Below are 17,433 nucleotides of genomic sequence, written 5' to 3'. Positions count from 1 at the left end.
CTGGGAAGTCGAACATGGGTCTTTAGGCTTCCTAAGCAAGCACCTTAACCACTAAGCAATCTCTCCATATCCCTCTTCTGTTTTAATGTGATTTTATTTTTTGGATGGATGAGGCTCCATCATCAATTTTAATGTCACTTTTTAATAGAGACAGTTCCATAACCAGGATGAAATGTTGATGGGATAATAATGGGCTCTGTGCAGTCATAAATGCAACAGTCACTCCATGTCTGGAAGACAGTGTTTCATGTCACTCCTCTCCACCTTCCGGCTTTCACAGGGCATGAGGATTCATTCTTCTTTCCCCACATCCTCATCAACATTTGTTATTGTTTATCTTCTTGATGACAGCCATTCTAAGTGGGATAAGATGGAATCTGAGTATAGTTTCTGATGGCCTAAGGGTGTTAATCTTTTTCAAATATTTATTGGTCATTTGTATTGTTTCCCTTAATAACTGTCTATTTAGTTTATTATTAGCACATTTATTGATTGGGAATATGTGGGGATTACTGTTAATACCTGGAATTCTCTATAGATTCTAGATATTGACTCCCTGTCCAATGTATAAGATTTTCTCCCATTCCATAGGTTGTCTACCCTCTGCTACTTATTTCTTCTTCCACAAATATTTTTGGAGGTTTTTTTTTTCCTTTTTTTTTTTTTAGGTGGGTGAGGTAAGTTGAAACAGGGTCTCACTGAAGTCCAGGGTCACTTGGAACTCCCTCTGTAGCCCAGGCTGACTATGAATTCAGGATTCTCATACCTTAATCTCCCCAGTGCTGAGGTCTCAGCAATAAGCCACCGTTCCTGGCTGATGAAGAAGCTTTTTAATTTCATCCAATCCCATGTTATTACTCTTGGATTATGTCCTGTGCTATTGGAGTACAAATCAGAACGTCCTTGCATATGCCTGTATTGAAGCATATTAACCTTATATATAAACAGATGCAAAAAGTATTAAAAAACAAAGAACACAAAATCTAAAGACACCCTTTAGGTTAGAAATACTGACTCAAAAATTCTTATCAAAAATATTGGCAAATGAAATTCAGCAATATATAAACTAAATGATGCATTATGAACAAGTGAGATTTATTTCAGGTATGTCATTTGATATGAAACTAAAATTTACTATTCATGAATGAAAAGTAAAACCTGACATATACTTCCCTAAACTTGATTAGGAGCAACATCAAAGCCATATAAATAACATAGTAAATGATGAAGGACGAAATGTTCTTTATCCAAGGCTAAAAATGGAAACAAAGCAATTCTTATTCAGCATAGTGCTGGAAGTTCTAGCCAGCATAATGAGGCAAGTAAACGAAATAAAAGATATATAGATTAGAAGAAATAAAACTTTATTTGTATATTATGTGATTCTCCTTATAGGAGATTCTAAAGGATATAGCAAAACTAAAACCCTCCTAGAACTGACAGGTGACTTAAGTAAGGCTGTAGGCTTCAAGGAAAACCAACAAAAGTCGATTGTATTTTATATGCTAGCAATGAACACATGGACATTCAAATTAAAAATATATTCATGATTATTTACAACTTCTCAAAAATAAAAATATAGGTGGAAATCTTACAAAATCAATATAGAATTTATATGTGAAATATTATACAATGTTGGTAAAAGAAATCAAAGATTTAAACAAACTTCATGATCATTGATTAGAAATTTCAGCATGGTAAAAAATGTCAGCATTTCCCAAGTGATACACAGATATAATGAAATTCATATGTGAATTACAGCAAGATTTTTGTACATGTAGACAATATTATCTTGAAATTTATATGGAACTATAAAGAAATCATGACATATAAGATGATTATGATAAAAAAGAATAAAAGGTAAGGAATCAGCATCCTCAATTTAAAGACTTATTATATAGGTGAAGTGATCAAGACTTCGTGATATTGATAAAGAACAATCCAACCTGCCCTAAATGTGCCCAAAAGACATTCCAAAGCAATTAAATAGAGGAAAAATAGCCTTTTAAGGAAGTGGTATGGAGAAATTGGATCTCTGATATGACCTGTGATTTCCAACTGGGCCTTGAACTTTTTCTTAATCTTTATTTATTTTTCAAAATTTTATTTGTTGGGGCTGGAGAAATGGCTTCGTGGTTAAGGCCTTTCCCTGTGAAGCCAAAGGACCCAGGTTTGATTCCCCAGGACCCACATAAGCCAGATGCACAAGGAGCACATGCATCTGGAGTTTGTTTGCAGTGGCTGGAGGACCTGACTTGCCCATTCTCTCTCTCTCCTTGCAAATAAATAAATAAAATATTTAAAAAATTATTTATTAGAGAGAGAGAGAATGGGTGTGTCAGGGCCTCTGGCTACTGCAGATGAACTCCAATTTTATGTGCCACCATTTGCATCTGGCTTACATGGGTAATGGGGAATTGAACCTGGGTCCTTAAGCTTCTTAGACAAATGCCTTAACCACTAAACCATCTCTCCAACCCAACTTTGAACATTTTAATATTATGTTGGGTGACTGGATTATATTTAACACTACTGTATTATCTGGATTTCCCTGATATCATTCCAATAGAGAAGCAGGAACACTTCTCTGTTCTTAAATGAAATTAGAAATCTGCCCTCCTTATTTCATTTCTTTTCACACTGATGGAAAAGAGACCCATTGCTGATGAAAATAAGTTCTGGCTTCCCACAAAGCCTCACTGATAACATTCTAGGTAGGAGGAGGTAGGAAGGCCTTGTTATCGTTCTCCAGATGCCCTCTACTAACACCACAGGGACCTCTTTACTGTTGGTTTTGGTGAATATCCTGATTTAACACTAAGCCTCATTGGACATAACCTCACTTTGGTGGGACTGTGGGGAGGATCCTTTCTTACTTCTGGGTAGAAGTCAGGCACCATCCATTCCCTCTCCATTGATATGAATGTCCCACCTCTTTACTTGGCCTTCTCTGATACCACTGTGGCGCAGGTACTGGAGTGTTTCACCAGGGCCTTGTAGGAATGGAAATCTAACCTTCTATGTTAGACAACTGCCGATTGCTGTGGCCAAATATCTGAAAAGAATCAACTTACAGGAGGAAAGGTTTGTTTTGCTTCATGGTTTCATATTATCGTCACTTGACTTTACATTTCTGGACCTGTGGTGAAGCATGACATTATGGTGAGGAACATGCTATGGATCAAACCTATGCCATGATGCTGGGAAGAAAGGGTGGGGAGAGGGAGACAGAGGAAGAGGGAGAGAGAGAGAGAGAAAGAGAGAGAGAGAAATTCAGTATCCCCTTCAAAGGCATACTTCCAATAAACTACTTCCTTCAACTTGACATCACCTCCTAAAACTTCCACCACCTTCCAATAGCACGACCATTTGTAGATCAAACCCTCAACTCACAAGACTTTTGTGGGTATTTCATACCTAAACTTTAATAGCACCCAACCTGGCTTCTGATGGCGTGACTGAGGTTGGAACACAATTCTGTTTTCTGTTGTTGTTTGTTTATTTTGATTCTTGTGGTATTTTGTGGTTGTGGTCTACAAGTGTCCTGTCCTTCTGGGCTGCGTCTTGCCTTGTCCTTTAGTTAGAGGGCTCTCATTTTTTGGCCGTTTGCTTTGATGTATCCGGATCACCAGCTTGAGCCTGGAAAACATGAGGGAAAAGAGATAGTGTGATGTATAATACAAGCTCAGGTTTCATGGCTGGACTTCCTCTTTTTATGTCTACATTGCAGGGCCACATCGTGGTTACTTTATATAATAGCTGGGATTTTTTAGCAGAGGATTAAGGACAAAAAGTAGATATACTTCATTTTCCCTGAAATGAATGCTTGCTGTGTGTGTTGATTGGATCTCCGTTATCAGGATTTTTCATTTTGATGATTTCCATCCAATAGCCCATGTTTGTTATGTGTTGAATTAATTAAGGACACCCTCTGTGGAAGTGTAGTGATGTCAGATTTTTTTTGACTATCTTATGCACAATGATGGCTTTTATTTCTTCTGAAATCAAAGTGAAATGGAAAAAAAGCGGTTACTGGCTAACATACAAAGAATAAGTGTTTTGGAAACAATTATTGAGAAAACATGACATCGTCTAATCAGTCATTTTAAAGCTTTTTCTCTTCCATAATTTCTTCCTACTTTTTACTTCCCTCCCTCCTTCTATCCCTTCCTTCTTCCAGTGCTGGTGGTCGGACTCAACTGGGATGGATCTTGAGCATTCTAAGCACAGGCGCTATCATGGGGCTATGTTCTCATCCCTTGCTTTGCTTAAGCAAGTTCTCATTACATAGCCTGGGCTGGCCTAAAGCTCACCCTCATCCTGCTTCAGCTTTAGGATTGCCAAGATTACAGGCATGGGCCACTATGACCAGACCTGCTCTTAAATTTTTGAGACAAAGGTTTTGCTGCGCTCAACTGGCCTCAAATTTACAGTAATCCTCCCGCTTCTGCCATTTGAGAGCTGGGATTGCAAGTGTGTAACACATGCCTGACTAGCTATAATTCTCCTTAATTGCCTTTAGTAGGAAAATGAGAAGTCATACCATGTGATTAAGAATGAGATGTTGCACTCAAGTCAGTCTCTAAAACACATCCTGACTTAAAGATTGTCACTCTGACCCCACTGTTTCTATAATAAACTTTTGTCTTATAAAAGCTTCTGATCGGGTCTTGGTGGTCTGTCTTTCACTTGCCTTTATAGCCTTAGCCCTCTGCACTCCAGCTAGAGTGACTTTTCATGTTTTAAAGTGCACTGTGTCTTAGAGTAAGCCTATGTTGTTTTTTTCTACAGGGAATGACATCACCCTACTCCTACTTCTCTCCTCTCTCCTTAGCATTTTCTAGTCTTACCTTTGAAGTCAATGTTAAAAAAACAAAACAAAACAAAAAACCTGACCACTGTATAGCTTTCTCAGTCTTAATTATGTCATTCTATGTGGTCATCTAATGTAGTCCTTCGACCTGTTCTTCAGTCATCTCCTTATGAGTACAATTGACAAAGACACTGATGGATTCACTTGTATTCTTACTTTATCATGTTCCAATTACCTGCTGTGTTCTCTTCCCTACTGCGGGTCATGCAATTTTAATTTACAACTTGACTGCACATGTGATCACCCATGCAGTAGTGATGCAAAACCACTGTTCTAACAAGTTTCATAACTTAGAGAGGGTCAGCCACTGTCAGAGCCAGGAATAACTGCAGATTTTTCACTCTTGAATCCTTTCTACCACACCCTATTTTAGCGGATGAAATGGGAGAAGGGAGAACACAATGAACTTTAATGTGTTGAAAGCATTGTAATTGCCAAAACTGGCAAAAACTACTTGCAATTTTATTTACACGCATATTATTCAGAAGACACACCAAATATTTTAATATGGGACCTTAAAGGAAAACAAAACTACTAGATGACTGAAATTACTTCAAGGTGTGGTAGACTAGACCACACAGCAAATTGCTTTGTTCTCAAGCAGGATTTATGAAAAGAAACTCCAGAAGAAAATCACTTAAATCTGTTCATTGAGTCCTTCAAGTACTTATTAATTATTTTTAGGTATTTTGGCAGAGATGATTATTATACAGTGCTTCCCTTAAAGTAATTTACTATCTACGATATTAGACTTTAATTCCCACAAAGAAGTCAGAATGTATATTGTGAACAAAAACACATTTCTGAGCAACTGAGATTGAATAGAGATTGAAATAATGCGATGTTAAGTGACATGAAAATACTATTGGTCCTCAGTAGAAAAAGGGTTGGGACAGTAGGACAAAAAAAAATAATCTGATGGAGAACTGGGAGAGGTGGTACATGCCTTTAATCCCAGCACTCAAGAGAGGTAGGAGAATCACCATGAGTTTGAGGCCACCCTGAGAATATTCTAGAGTGAATTCCAGCTCAGCTTGAGCTAGAGATCCTCCCTGAAAAACCAAAAAAGAAAAGAAAATTATCTGATAGAAATATGACCAACATGTTCATATATATAAAGTTCCTAATAAGGTTATTTTTATGGAAGAATTAAAGACACACTACCATTAGAATAAAATTTAGAGAGATGGCTTAATGATTAAGGCACTTACTAGTGAAGCCTAAGGACCCAGGATCAATTCTTTCTCTCTCTCTCTCTCTCATCTGCTTCCTTATCTCTCTGTGTCTCAAATAAATAAATATTCAAACAAATACTGTTGGTATTGAAAAATGTTTGATATAAGTGATAAAGGTGATGGCATTTGAACTAGGTGTAAATGATGGGAGTTGGACAGCCAGTAAAGAGGGAGAAGTACGAGGCTGTGATAGGGCCTGAAGACTGTGATAAGAAACTCAGCAAATCTGTGGACAAGGTGGGAGTTGAGACGAGAAAAGTCAGGTGTTCCAAGTGAGGATTGTTATTTGGATTTGACTTTGGGACTGTAGATTTAGTCTTTGGTTAACTGGCAATGATGAGCCACTAAAGATTTGGGGGCAAAGTAGCACAATAGAAACAGTGTGGCAGGAATATCACTTGGTAGCTATGAACAAGAAGCAAAGTAAATGAAGAAAAGTCAAAGAACAGATGCAATGTGGGGAAGTTACAGAATCAAGAAGGCATAAAATAGTAAGGCACTAATTCACGTAGCAATCACAGAAATGGAGGACAGCCATTGATGTAATCCGTACTCTCAAATCTCACAGACTGTAATGTCCTCCTGAATGGAACAGAAAACCCTCAGTCAGCTTTGGCCAGAGATTTTCACCCACTCTTCAATGGAACCAAAGGGAAATAAATGTGACAACAAACATCAAACTATACCTTTTCTTTTTTGTTTCTGGCTGCTAGGGTCAAGTGTTACTAGGTTTGACTTCCTCTTGTAAGGACACTCAGTAGAAATGCATCAGTACAGCTGTAAAAGTTGCTTAAAGGTTGAAACACATATGTTCCTCTCCATAAGGAACTGCTTCCCCAAGTCCCTCAAATCCCCTTTGAGTGACCTAACCCTTTCTGTAGCTCACTGTCCCATCCCACAATCCAACACCTGAGCAGGTAACACCTGGATTGTGAGTTGGCATGCAGAAACTGCTACCATAGCAATGTCTGTTCTCACTGATTAATTATTACACCATGCTGCATTGTAACATTTTAAAATCATTCCTGTCCTGAGTGAAGTTTTTCCCCAAAAGTCACTCCAGTCCTACAGTCAAATTGACTCTGTTGAGCTGGTACCCATGTGAATGCAAGGGCTGGAGCCACCCAGGTTCAAGTTGAAATGCTCTTGCACTGCAAGTCACAAGACTTCATATTTAAACAGTGATTAGTTGGTCATTTGTAAAGCTGCTAGTACTCAATGGGAAAAAGTACATTAAATCATGTGCTTCCCATCTGATAATGGGAATATAAAACATTTTAACTGTAATAAGTTTGTGAGTTTTAAAAGCTAGTATTAAAACATTAGTATTATTTTACCTGAGGAAAACAATTGAATGGATCAAGAACTTTAAAAAGTTATATGTTTATGTAAAGGTTGCTTGAAATTTCAAAATGTTGGCATCAACCTAAATGCTTAACGTTAAAAATATAGTTGAGCCAACCTTTCAGCTGATGGCTTTTTTTAATTCTCTATATGATTCTTAGTCATTGAATAATTTTAGAAAGTAAAAGCAAGATCAAAATAAATTCCAAAATTCTTCAGATGGACTTTTCTAAAAGTACATGCCCAAAAAATTTTAATTCTAAAATTCATTATGTGGTCATGTTTTTCACTCAGACAGTAAACAACTTAAGACAGTTTAAGAAACAACAGCAAAGTTTTCAACAAAAAGACTTTGTTTAAATATCCTATACTCAGCCAGTTTGTATTTACATGTGAATATATAGGTACATATTACTTCTTAATAAACAGTAATTTCTCCTCTGGGGAATCTTCTTCGGGGTTTGTTGGTTTGTTTTTTGATAAACGTGTCCTAACCCATTACGCTCCTGGCAGGTCTGAACAGGTGTATGCACTCGCAAACCTGGCATCATGCAGCTAAGGTGCCATTTGCTGTTTGGGCACCACACAGGGCTCAAATTCACAATTTTGTCCAAACAATCTGTACTCCAGCCAGATGAGCTAACCCATCACAGGGAGAATGGCCGAATGCTGGTGTGTTTCACAGACACTGACACACAGACTTCAGGGAGATTGAACGTCTCCTACTCTAATTCATTGATGAAAACAGACTAAAAATAATAATAACGTATTTATGTCTTTGTCTTATATTTGTAAAAACACCATCTTAGCATGGGGGAGACTGTTTCTTCTTTAGGGCAATGAATCCTGGTACTCAAAATCCTAGCCCATCTTGAAAAGAAACATAGTTTTGTCAAAATGAAGGACCTTTCTCTTGGGTCCACACTTGTTTGGTGCCCTACCTAGATAGAACAAAAATGAAGGTTTCAGATGGCACAACTCCATGGGCCACCATTATAGAGTCCATGAGTGTGCATCCTTGAACTCACGTATAATCAGATACAGCTCATTCAATTTCCTTGCAGCCATGCTCCTTCAATTATTCATTCACTTTTAGAGACACATTATCTAAAGAACAAAGGCTTTCAATGTTTATCATTGTTCTTAAAAAATAATCTTAGGGCTTAGCGATTAAGCACTTGCCTGTGAAGCCTAAGGACCCTGGTTTGAGGCTTGATTTCCCAGGATCCACGGTTAGCCAGATGCACAAGGGGGCGCATGCATCTGGAGTTTGTTTGCAGTGGCTGGAGGCCCTGGTGCGCCCATTCTCCCTCTCTCTCTGTCTGCCTTTCTCTCTCTGTTGCTCTCAAATAAATAAATAAATAAATAAATAAATAAATAAAATTAAACAAAAAAATTTGAAAATAATCTTAGATTATATACAAGACTTTTGTAATACAAGTCCCTGTGCAGTATATGTTGCACACACACACTATATGTTTTAGAGTGTATGTTAATTTTTGCTTGTACTATAAGTCACAAGACTATACATTTAAATAGCGATTAGTTGTTAATTTGTAAACTGTTAATATTCAATGGGAAAATGTATCCTGCATCATATTTCCAATCTGACAATGAGAATAAAATATCTGAACTCTAATAGATTTATGCATTTAAAAAGTTAAAACTATTTTACCTGAGGGGAAAAAAATGAACAGATCAAGGACTTTAAAAACTTAGATATTTATGTAAAGGTTGTTTGAAATTTCAAGCTATTGGGCTGAAGAGATGGCTTAGCAGCTAAGTGCTTGCCTGTGAAGCCTAAGGACCCCGGTTTGAGGCTCGACTCCCTAGGACCCATGTTAGCTGGATGCACAAGGGTCACACACGTCTGGAGTTCATTTGCAGTGGCTGTAGGCCCTGGTGCGCCCATTCTCTCTCTCTCTCTCTCTCTCTCTCTCTCTCTCTCTCTCTCTCTCTCTCTCTCTCTGCCTCTTTCTCTCTCTCTGTCTGTCACTCTCAAATTAATAAATTAAAATAAACAAAAAAAATTCAAACTATTGAAATCATCGTAAATGCCCAACATTAAAAAAAAAGTAGTTGGGGCTGGAGAGATGGCTTAGCGGTTAAGCGCTTGCCTGTGAAGCCTAAGGACCACGGTTCGAGGCTCGGTTCCCCAGGTCCCACGTTAGCCAGATGCACAAGGGGGCGCACGCATCTGGAGTTCGTTTGCAGAGGCTGGAAGCCCTGGCGCGCCCATTCTCTCTCTCTCCCTCTACCTGTCTTTCTCTCTGTGTCTGTTGCTCTCAAATAAATAAATAAATAAATAATTTTTAAAAAAAAGTAGTTGAACCATCTTTTTAGCTGATGTCATTATTCTCTTCTTTATATGAGTCTGAGGGCTTGTTCTTGTGCATGTTGCATGTGTGGAGGTCAGATGATAACTTCAAGGAATCTGTTCTCCATCTATGTTTGAGACAGGGTCTCTTGCTATTGCTAATGTGTTGCCAGACTGCAAATCAATGTTAAACTAGCTACTCATGAGCTTTGGGTTCTCCTGGCTCTGCCTCCCATTGGGATCACATATGAGTGCACCACTTTGCCTCTGGCTTTACATGGTGTTGGAGAATTGACACTGGGCTGGCAAGCTTTGCAAACAAGCACTTTACTGAGCCATCTCCCCAGCCCTATCTTGATATTGAATGGTCAGAATAAACAGAATGGAAGCCTCTGTCTTTTACACATTCTGAAGTGGCTTGAACCTACTTAACTCAAAAATTTTCACTATCAGCTGAAGAAAAACTTAGTGTTAGCAAAGCATGACAACTTCAGGAATCACACTTCCAGTAATAGTAGCTAGTAACCAACAACACGTTTCTAAAAAGAGAAAGTACTCATTTTAACAACAAAAAGAGCACTGAAGAAATCATATTTGGGTTATTCCCAAGAAGGAAACATCTCACTTTAAAAGAAGAAAAAAAAAATATCATAGACCTTTACCAAGACTTGTGAAACTTGTTCAAACCTCAGATTTATTTCATCTTTTCAACTTTTGCTTAGTTTTGGACAAAGACTTTTCCCCTTGGGAGTCAGGGAAGTTGATTACACCTCTCCCCCTAGAATTGGGCAATGCTTTTTAAAAGCACTCCTAAAGTCTGTTTCCCATTATCATTGAAAATTTCACAATATATTTCTAAATGTACTTTTGGATATTTTTATCTAAAGTACTATTCTCCAGAGTTGTAAATTCTTCAATTATTCACAAAGTGAAATTACAAAATATGTAGCTTGAATCTGACCATTTGTATGGAAAGTCATTTTTTAGATTGTTAGGTTGCCTTTTAGTATTCTATTTATGGAATTATCACATTAGCTTTGGAACAATCTGACATTATTATTTGTAACTTCTGTGTGCTATAGAAAAAGCAAATAAAAGTCACTTTCTAGTGGCCCCATAACTTGTTAGTGAAAGAGCCAAGATTGCAAATAAATTGCTTGTACTTCCCAGTCCAATGCCCTTTCACTGCACCCCATTGTAACCCTTCCTCACATTAGTATGGCCTCCACCCAAACTCACCCCACACTCTCCAACAGGGCTTGATTTTTCCTTCCCTGTTTTGATTGACTGTCTGCTGACCCATGCACCGTAATAGACAGTGCTACAGTCAAATGTTGGAACTCTTTGTACTTATAAAAGCATGCTGCCCACTGGAAAGAGAAAAATAAAAAGGCAAATATGCATTGCCTATGTTGTGATCCACACCAGACGCAGAGAGAAGGGTGATATGGTGTGGGTGCCCAGAAGAGAAGGCGACGCAATCAGTCTGCAGAAGTTGTGGGAGCTTTGAAGAACAAGTGAGAATCTTAGAGGTGGTTGTGAGGCAGGAAAACATATGTACAAGAAAGTGGAAGACAGGAAAATCAAAAGAAAGAGGAACAATATTTACCAAGTGCTACAGCATCTTTCTAGCATAAGAAATAGAATGATTATTCCCTTATAGTTGAAAAATTTTTTTAATTGGGAACATTATTTTAACATTTACTGAATGCCAAGCTACATAGTTAGCATTGCTGCTTTATTCATAATATTTCAGTGAATCTTAACCTCACCCCTACCCCCCCCCAAAAAAAAACCCTGGGCTGGAGAGATAGCCCAGCAGAAGTCAGTTCCCTAGTACCCACTAAAAGTCAGATGCACAAAGTGGTGCATGTGTCTGGAGTTTGTTTGCAGTGGCAAGAGGTCCTGGCATGTCCATTCGCTCTGTTTGTCACTCTTCTATCTCTCTTTGCTTGCAAATAAAAATAAATAAACATAAATATTTAAGAAACCCTATACGTGAGGGGAAGTACTACCGTTATTACACTTAAAGTAACGGTTTCAGAGTAATTAGCAAATGCTCAAGTACAATAAATGTGATGGAAAGGAGAAGAGACTGTATCGAACTAGGCACCAGCTGATCCCAATTCTAACTAGGATATGTGTTCATTGGAGCTGATGCAGATAGGAAAGTAATAGACTATATTACTAACTAAAGAACAAGGGTTGCATCTTGTTGGTGCAGTGCTTAGGTCGAATGTAATTTAATTGAGTTTATTTTTGGATGGGTTTTTTGAGGCAGGATCACACTCTAACCCAGGCTGGTCACAGTGATCAACCTGTCTCAGCCACCTGCATGCTGATATTGTAAGCATGAGCAACCATGCCCAGCTCTGAATTCACATTTTTGAAAAATATTCAGGCAATAGTGTCAAGATGGATTGAAAGTAGACAGGTGATAAAGGCTTTGGAACCAGGAAGGAGAATATCATGAAAACCTAAAAGAAAGACAATAAGGTTTCATCAAGATGGAAGTAACGCTGATGGAGGGGAGGAAAGAAATGCAGGTTTATAGGTAGCTGGGTCCAAAAAAAATGTAGGATTATTTGCAGAGGAGGTACTGAAGAAAAAAGACAGAAGAAGAAATCAAGAAAATCTCTAAATTCAGCAAACCAATGGCCATGAAATAAAATAGATGTATTAGGACGGTGACTTTCTTTTGTATGTAATTATATTTACTTTTTTGCCCAAGTAATACTTAAATGTAACAAAACTAGAAGTTTCATATGAACAAAATGAATTTGAAAGCCTCAGAATTTGACCACAAACACATAAAATATAAACATAATCTTAAGGATCCTTTTCTTAAACAAATATATGAGACAGGAGTCTCATATACATATTTATACGCAAAACAGCACCATTTGAAATGAACTTTTGTTGTTATTGTTGTTTTTTATTTTGTTTTGAGGTACGGTCTTGCTCTAGCCCAGAATTCGCTATATAGTCTCAGGGTGGTCTTGAACTCATGATGATCCTCTTACCTTTGCCTCCTGAGTGCTGGAATTAAAGGGATGTACCACTATGCCCTGCTTAAATGAGTTGTTTTATTTTTTTTTAACATGTAACTGCAAAAGTTCATGACTTTTCATGTCATGAATTATATTTAAGCCAGGTGTGATGACACATATCTCAGCATTCGGGAGGCAGAGGTAGGAGGAACCCTGTGAGATCCAGGCCACCCTGAGACTACATAGTGAATTCCAGGTTGGCCTGGGCTAGAGCAAGACCCTACCTCAAAAAGCCAAAAATAAATTATTATTATTATTATTATTATATTGCTATGATTATTGTTCTATTAGTATTGTTTATATCAGTTATACAATAATACACAGTGCTTAAAGTTTTGCTTATTTTTAGCTGGGGAATTTTAAAAACATGTTTCCTCAAAGAAAAAGTGTCCTTTGATACCTTTTGAGACTTTGGTATCTTCTTGAAGTTTACCCTACAGAAATTTATGTGCACTCCACAGCACAAGAGAGCCTGTTTACTCAACATGCCTATTGGTACTAGGTATCAATGGCATTTAAAAAGTTTTCCAAATTAGAAGATAGCTATTCATTTTCATTTACTTATTTTGAGTAGTTAAACCATCTATCCTGTGATCAGTAGTCACATTTCTTTTTTTAGGAATCTTCTCTTCTTTATCGATTTCTCTGTTGGAGTATTCATATCTGCCCTGTATAGTGGAATGTATCTCTCTGTCTCTGTTTTGCTGGTCTTGGACTCAGTCTTCCTACCTCATCTTCCTGCATGCTGGGATTACAGGTGTGTGACACCACTCCTGGCCTTTCTTTACAGATTTTCTGCTTCTTCATAAGACAAGTATTAGTTTGCATCAAGCTCTTTTCAAATAGTTCGCATATCTTTGAACAACCACTTAAAACTGTAGGTCTGACTTACTTTTTAAATTTGTGTCTTATCAATAGTTAAATTAACTGAAATGTTTATAACAACTGATACATTTGATTGTACTTCTGTCACCTGAGATTATGTGCTTTTGTTTTTTCACTTCTTGCTACTTCGTTCCTATATTTTTGTATTCTGTAGATATTTTTTCACCCACTGCTGACTTAGAGGTCATAAATTGTTTTCAAATTCATAGCCATGTATATATTTTTTGCACTAAGTTGAACTTCCCTTTTCTATTTTATCACATTTGGAGATATGAAAATGAATCCTTCCTAAATCCATTCATCTCTCTGTTTCTTTTCTATTTTAAACCTTTCATTTCTTTCATTATGAAAAGATTATTTTCTTCAGTTTTTTCACTTAGTTGCTTAATACAGTGATGCTTTACTTGATATTTGCTTTGATTTTCACAGTTATTTTAGCGTGATACTAGAAAGCTGCTCTATAGTCCATGACTTTCTTCAATGTTGTCAATGCATTTAGTCCCATTTTTCTAATTCTTGTGTTCTTTATTTTGACTTCCTTTACAATCAGCAATTGTTTTTTCTTCCTAAACTTATGCACATCTGCCAATGTCTTTCTTTTCCCTTATGCTTAACATCTTTCAACAAATATTTTATACTCAGAATATTCTATTACATAGTGATGTATCATATTCCATTGTTTTACCTGACATTTGTTTTGCATAGGAGAAATGCATTTGTTTTATTTTTCCATTCCTCAGTATTTTATTAATCTTTTCCATGATCTGGTGATATGAGGCTTTATTAGTTTTTCTCAGAAACTGTTAAGTATCTTTGCACTAATATTCAAGTGGGGAGTACAGTTTTGCATTAATATCATTCTTATTACTTTTCTAGACCTATTTAGTTATATTGTTAATGACATTGCATTGCTATTTTTGTTTTGTTTTCTTTTTTGTTTTTTAAGGTAGGGTCTTTCTCTGGTCCAGGCTGACCTGGAATTAACCATGTAGTCTCAGGGGGGCCTCAAACTCATGGAGAACCTCCTACCTCTGCCTTCTGAGTGCTGGGATTGAAGGTGTGTTCCACCATGCCGAAGTATATTGCCTCTTTTGATGAACCCCAATGACAATGCTAATTTTTCAGTTACAATTTAATTTTTTCTGTGTCTATATTTATATTCTACAATTTCCAACTTCTGTTTAATAGAGACCCGCATGTCTGTGGCTTCTTTTTTGTATGTTTGTTGAAATTTTTTATTTATTTATTTGCAAGCAGAGAGAGAGAGAGAGAGAGAATGGACACACCAGAGCCTCTAGCCACTGCAAGTGAACTCCAGACACATGTGCTACTTGGTTCATATGGCTTTACATGGGTCCTGGGGAATTGAACCTGGGTCCTTTGGCTTTGCAGGCAGGCACCTTAACCACTAAGCAATCTCTCCAACCCTATTTGTTCATTTTTATTTTTACATGTGTATGTGTATGGATATGCATGTAAATGTATATGTATGTTGGTGTATGTGTGTCAAATGTACATGCGTGTAGGTGTATATGCATGAGTGTGTGCATGCATATGGAGGCCAGAGGTTGACATTGGGTGTCTTCCTCTTATCATTCTTCGTCTCGTTTTCTGAGGTAGAATCTCTCTCTCTCAAACCCAGAGCTTGGTGATTAAGCTAGCCTAGCTAGCCAGATTGCCCCACGAATGTGCTTCTTAAGCATAAGGATTATAAGTGGACTACCAAGTCCACCTGGGATTTTAGGAAGATGTTGGAGCTTTGAAGTTAGGTCTTCATTGTTGCCTGGCAAGTGTTTCACCAATCAGCCATCTCCGCAGCCCCATCCTTCACCTCCTTCAGGATCTTGTTCAAATGTTCATTGAAACATTCATAGAAAGAAATATTTGTTTACACAAATGATCCAATAATATTTAATATTCACTAAACTGTTGCTTCACAGTGGTAGTTGCTTTCCTTTTGCTAAGTTATGTTTCATAAATCACATATAATTATTAGTATTTTTTAATGTATCTCGCATTTTTAAATAGTTACAATTTTATTCAGGTCTAGAATTTTCTACTGCATGTACTGGGGATATGGTATTCTTTATTGTTTAAATCAAGAATTTTAGATCAATGTGGGTTTTTCCCTAACAATTGTATTATAATTATTGATCCTATCCCTTGATGTGATTCCTTGTACTGTTAGAATACAAGTGCATGCTCTTTAGTTGTCTGCCACTGTTAATAATCAGATCTATCTTGTGACTGTGCTGTTTTTAATTGGCCTAGCAGAGCATAGCCAAGTCCCTGTAGTCACTCTATTTATTATTAAATTTCTTAATTTCAAGTTATTTACAGATGCACAACCCCAAAGGGATGAAACTACAAATTCAAAGTCACATTGTCAGTGCAGAAGATCCATGAGGCAAGGTCAACTAGATCCTGTTTTTTTAATCTTTTCCCCCTGTGAGCTTTGGAAAAGCAGAGCCTTTAATTCTTTTTTTCTTCAAAGGGCCTATTTTCCATCAGTTGTATTATTTCCCTCAAGCCCTTCATGTCCTTTGACAAATGCTTTTTGCATATCTATCATGATTCTCCTCTGCTGAGGGGAGGCCCACAGGGTCCTCAAGGTGGGGGTGGGGTAGCCATGCTGAATGAGGGAGATGAAATATGGAAGATACCATACTTACCAGGAATTTTTCAATCTCTTGAAAATCATCCATTCCTTTGCATTCTTTAACCAATGTTACTATCTTGCATTTTCCCACAAATCAGCTCAGACATGCCATGCTGTGGTATGTTATAGAAACTAATTGTGGGCCAGAAAAAAAAAACCTTGATAATCTGCATATAACAACAATGTCACTCTTTTTTAAAAAAGTAAAAAGATATTATTTTCCTTGCCTGAATTTATTATTATTTTCATGAAAAAAAAAAGTTTGCCTTTCCCCAGCAGTTAGTTTAAACATTTTTGCAAACTCTCTAAGGATGAGGCACATAAATGAACCTCTCCAACTGTGTGTCTGCTATAGCCTGCCCACCAGGGACATATAAGCCTGAAGCTTCTCCAGGAGGAGTCAGCACGTGCATTCCATGTCCTGATGAAAACCACACTTCCCCACCTGGAAGCACTGCCCCTGAAGACTGTGTGTGCCGGGAGGGATACCGGACATCTGGCCAGACCTGTGAAGGTAAGTCTCCCACTGCTGCCAAACAGGAAACAGAAAAGCTGATTTCTGGTAGAAGGAACAGAAATTGCATTCAATTCCTTGAGGATGATCTTCAATATCCCTTGCTCTAGTCATATTGGCAAAGATTATCTGCCCTTGTTACATAGCACTTATTCTCACTAAACAAATATGAACACTCCAGAAGAAAAATAACACGATTCATGGGAACAGACTTCCTATTTTGAAATGAGAAATGCCACAATTTCAGCAGGTAATTAGAATAACAAGTGAGCTCGTCTTGGCCATGATAGTAGTCAAACTCATTTAAACATATATATATATATATTTAAACATACATATATATATCTTCACAAGTAAAGTGTTACAATATTAATCATATCAAAATACAAAATGTTAAGGCTGGGAGGTAGCTCAGTAGGTAAAGTGCTTGCCTAGTAGTCATAAAGACCTGAGTTTGATCCTCAGTACCCATGTACCAAGTACCAGTACCAAGACGCTGAGCATGGTAACACGTACCTGTGATCCCAGTGCTAGGGAGGCAGAGATGGGCAGATCT

General features: G+C 37.4%; 1 protein-coding gene across 1 annotated transcript in view; it reads left to right on the top strand.

Annotated features, from left to right (window-relative positions):
* Positions 1–17,433, top strand: part of Svep1 (sushi, von Willebrand factor type A, EGF and pentraxin domain containing 1) — a 201,648-nt gene that overhangs the window by 45,842 nt on the left and 138,373 nt on the right. The window contains exon 4 of the mRNA XM_045146479.1: positions 16,719–16,877. Within this exon, the coding sequence (XP_045002414.1) occupies positions 16,719–16,877 (159 nt within the window). The remainder of the gene's footprint in view (positions 1–16,718; positions 16,878–17,433) is intronic.

This window comes from Jaculus jaculus, chromosome 1 (assembly GCF_020740685.1).
Source record: "Jaculus jaculus isolate mJacJac1 chromosome 1, mJacJac1.mat.Y.cur, whole genome shotgun sequence".
In the NCBI taxonomy this organism is placed as follows: domain Eukaryota; kingdom Metazoa; phylum Chordata; class Mammalia; order Rodentia; family Dipodidae; genus Jaculus; species Jaculus jaculus.
The sequence above is the reverse complement of the archived record's forward strand: the minus strand, read 5'-3'. Positions and strand labels throughout refer to the sequence as shown.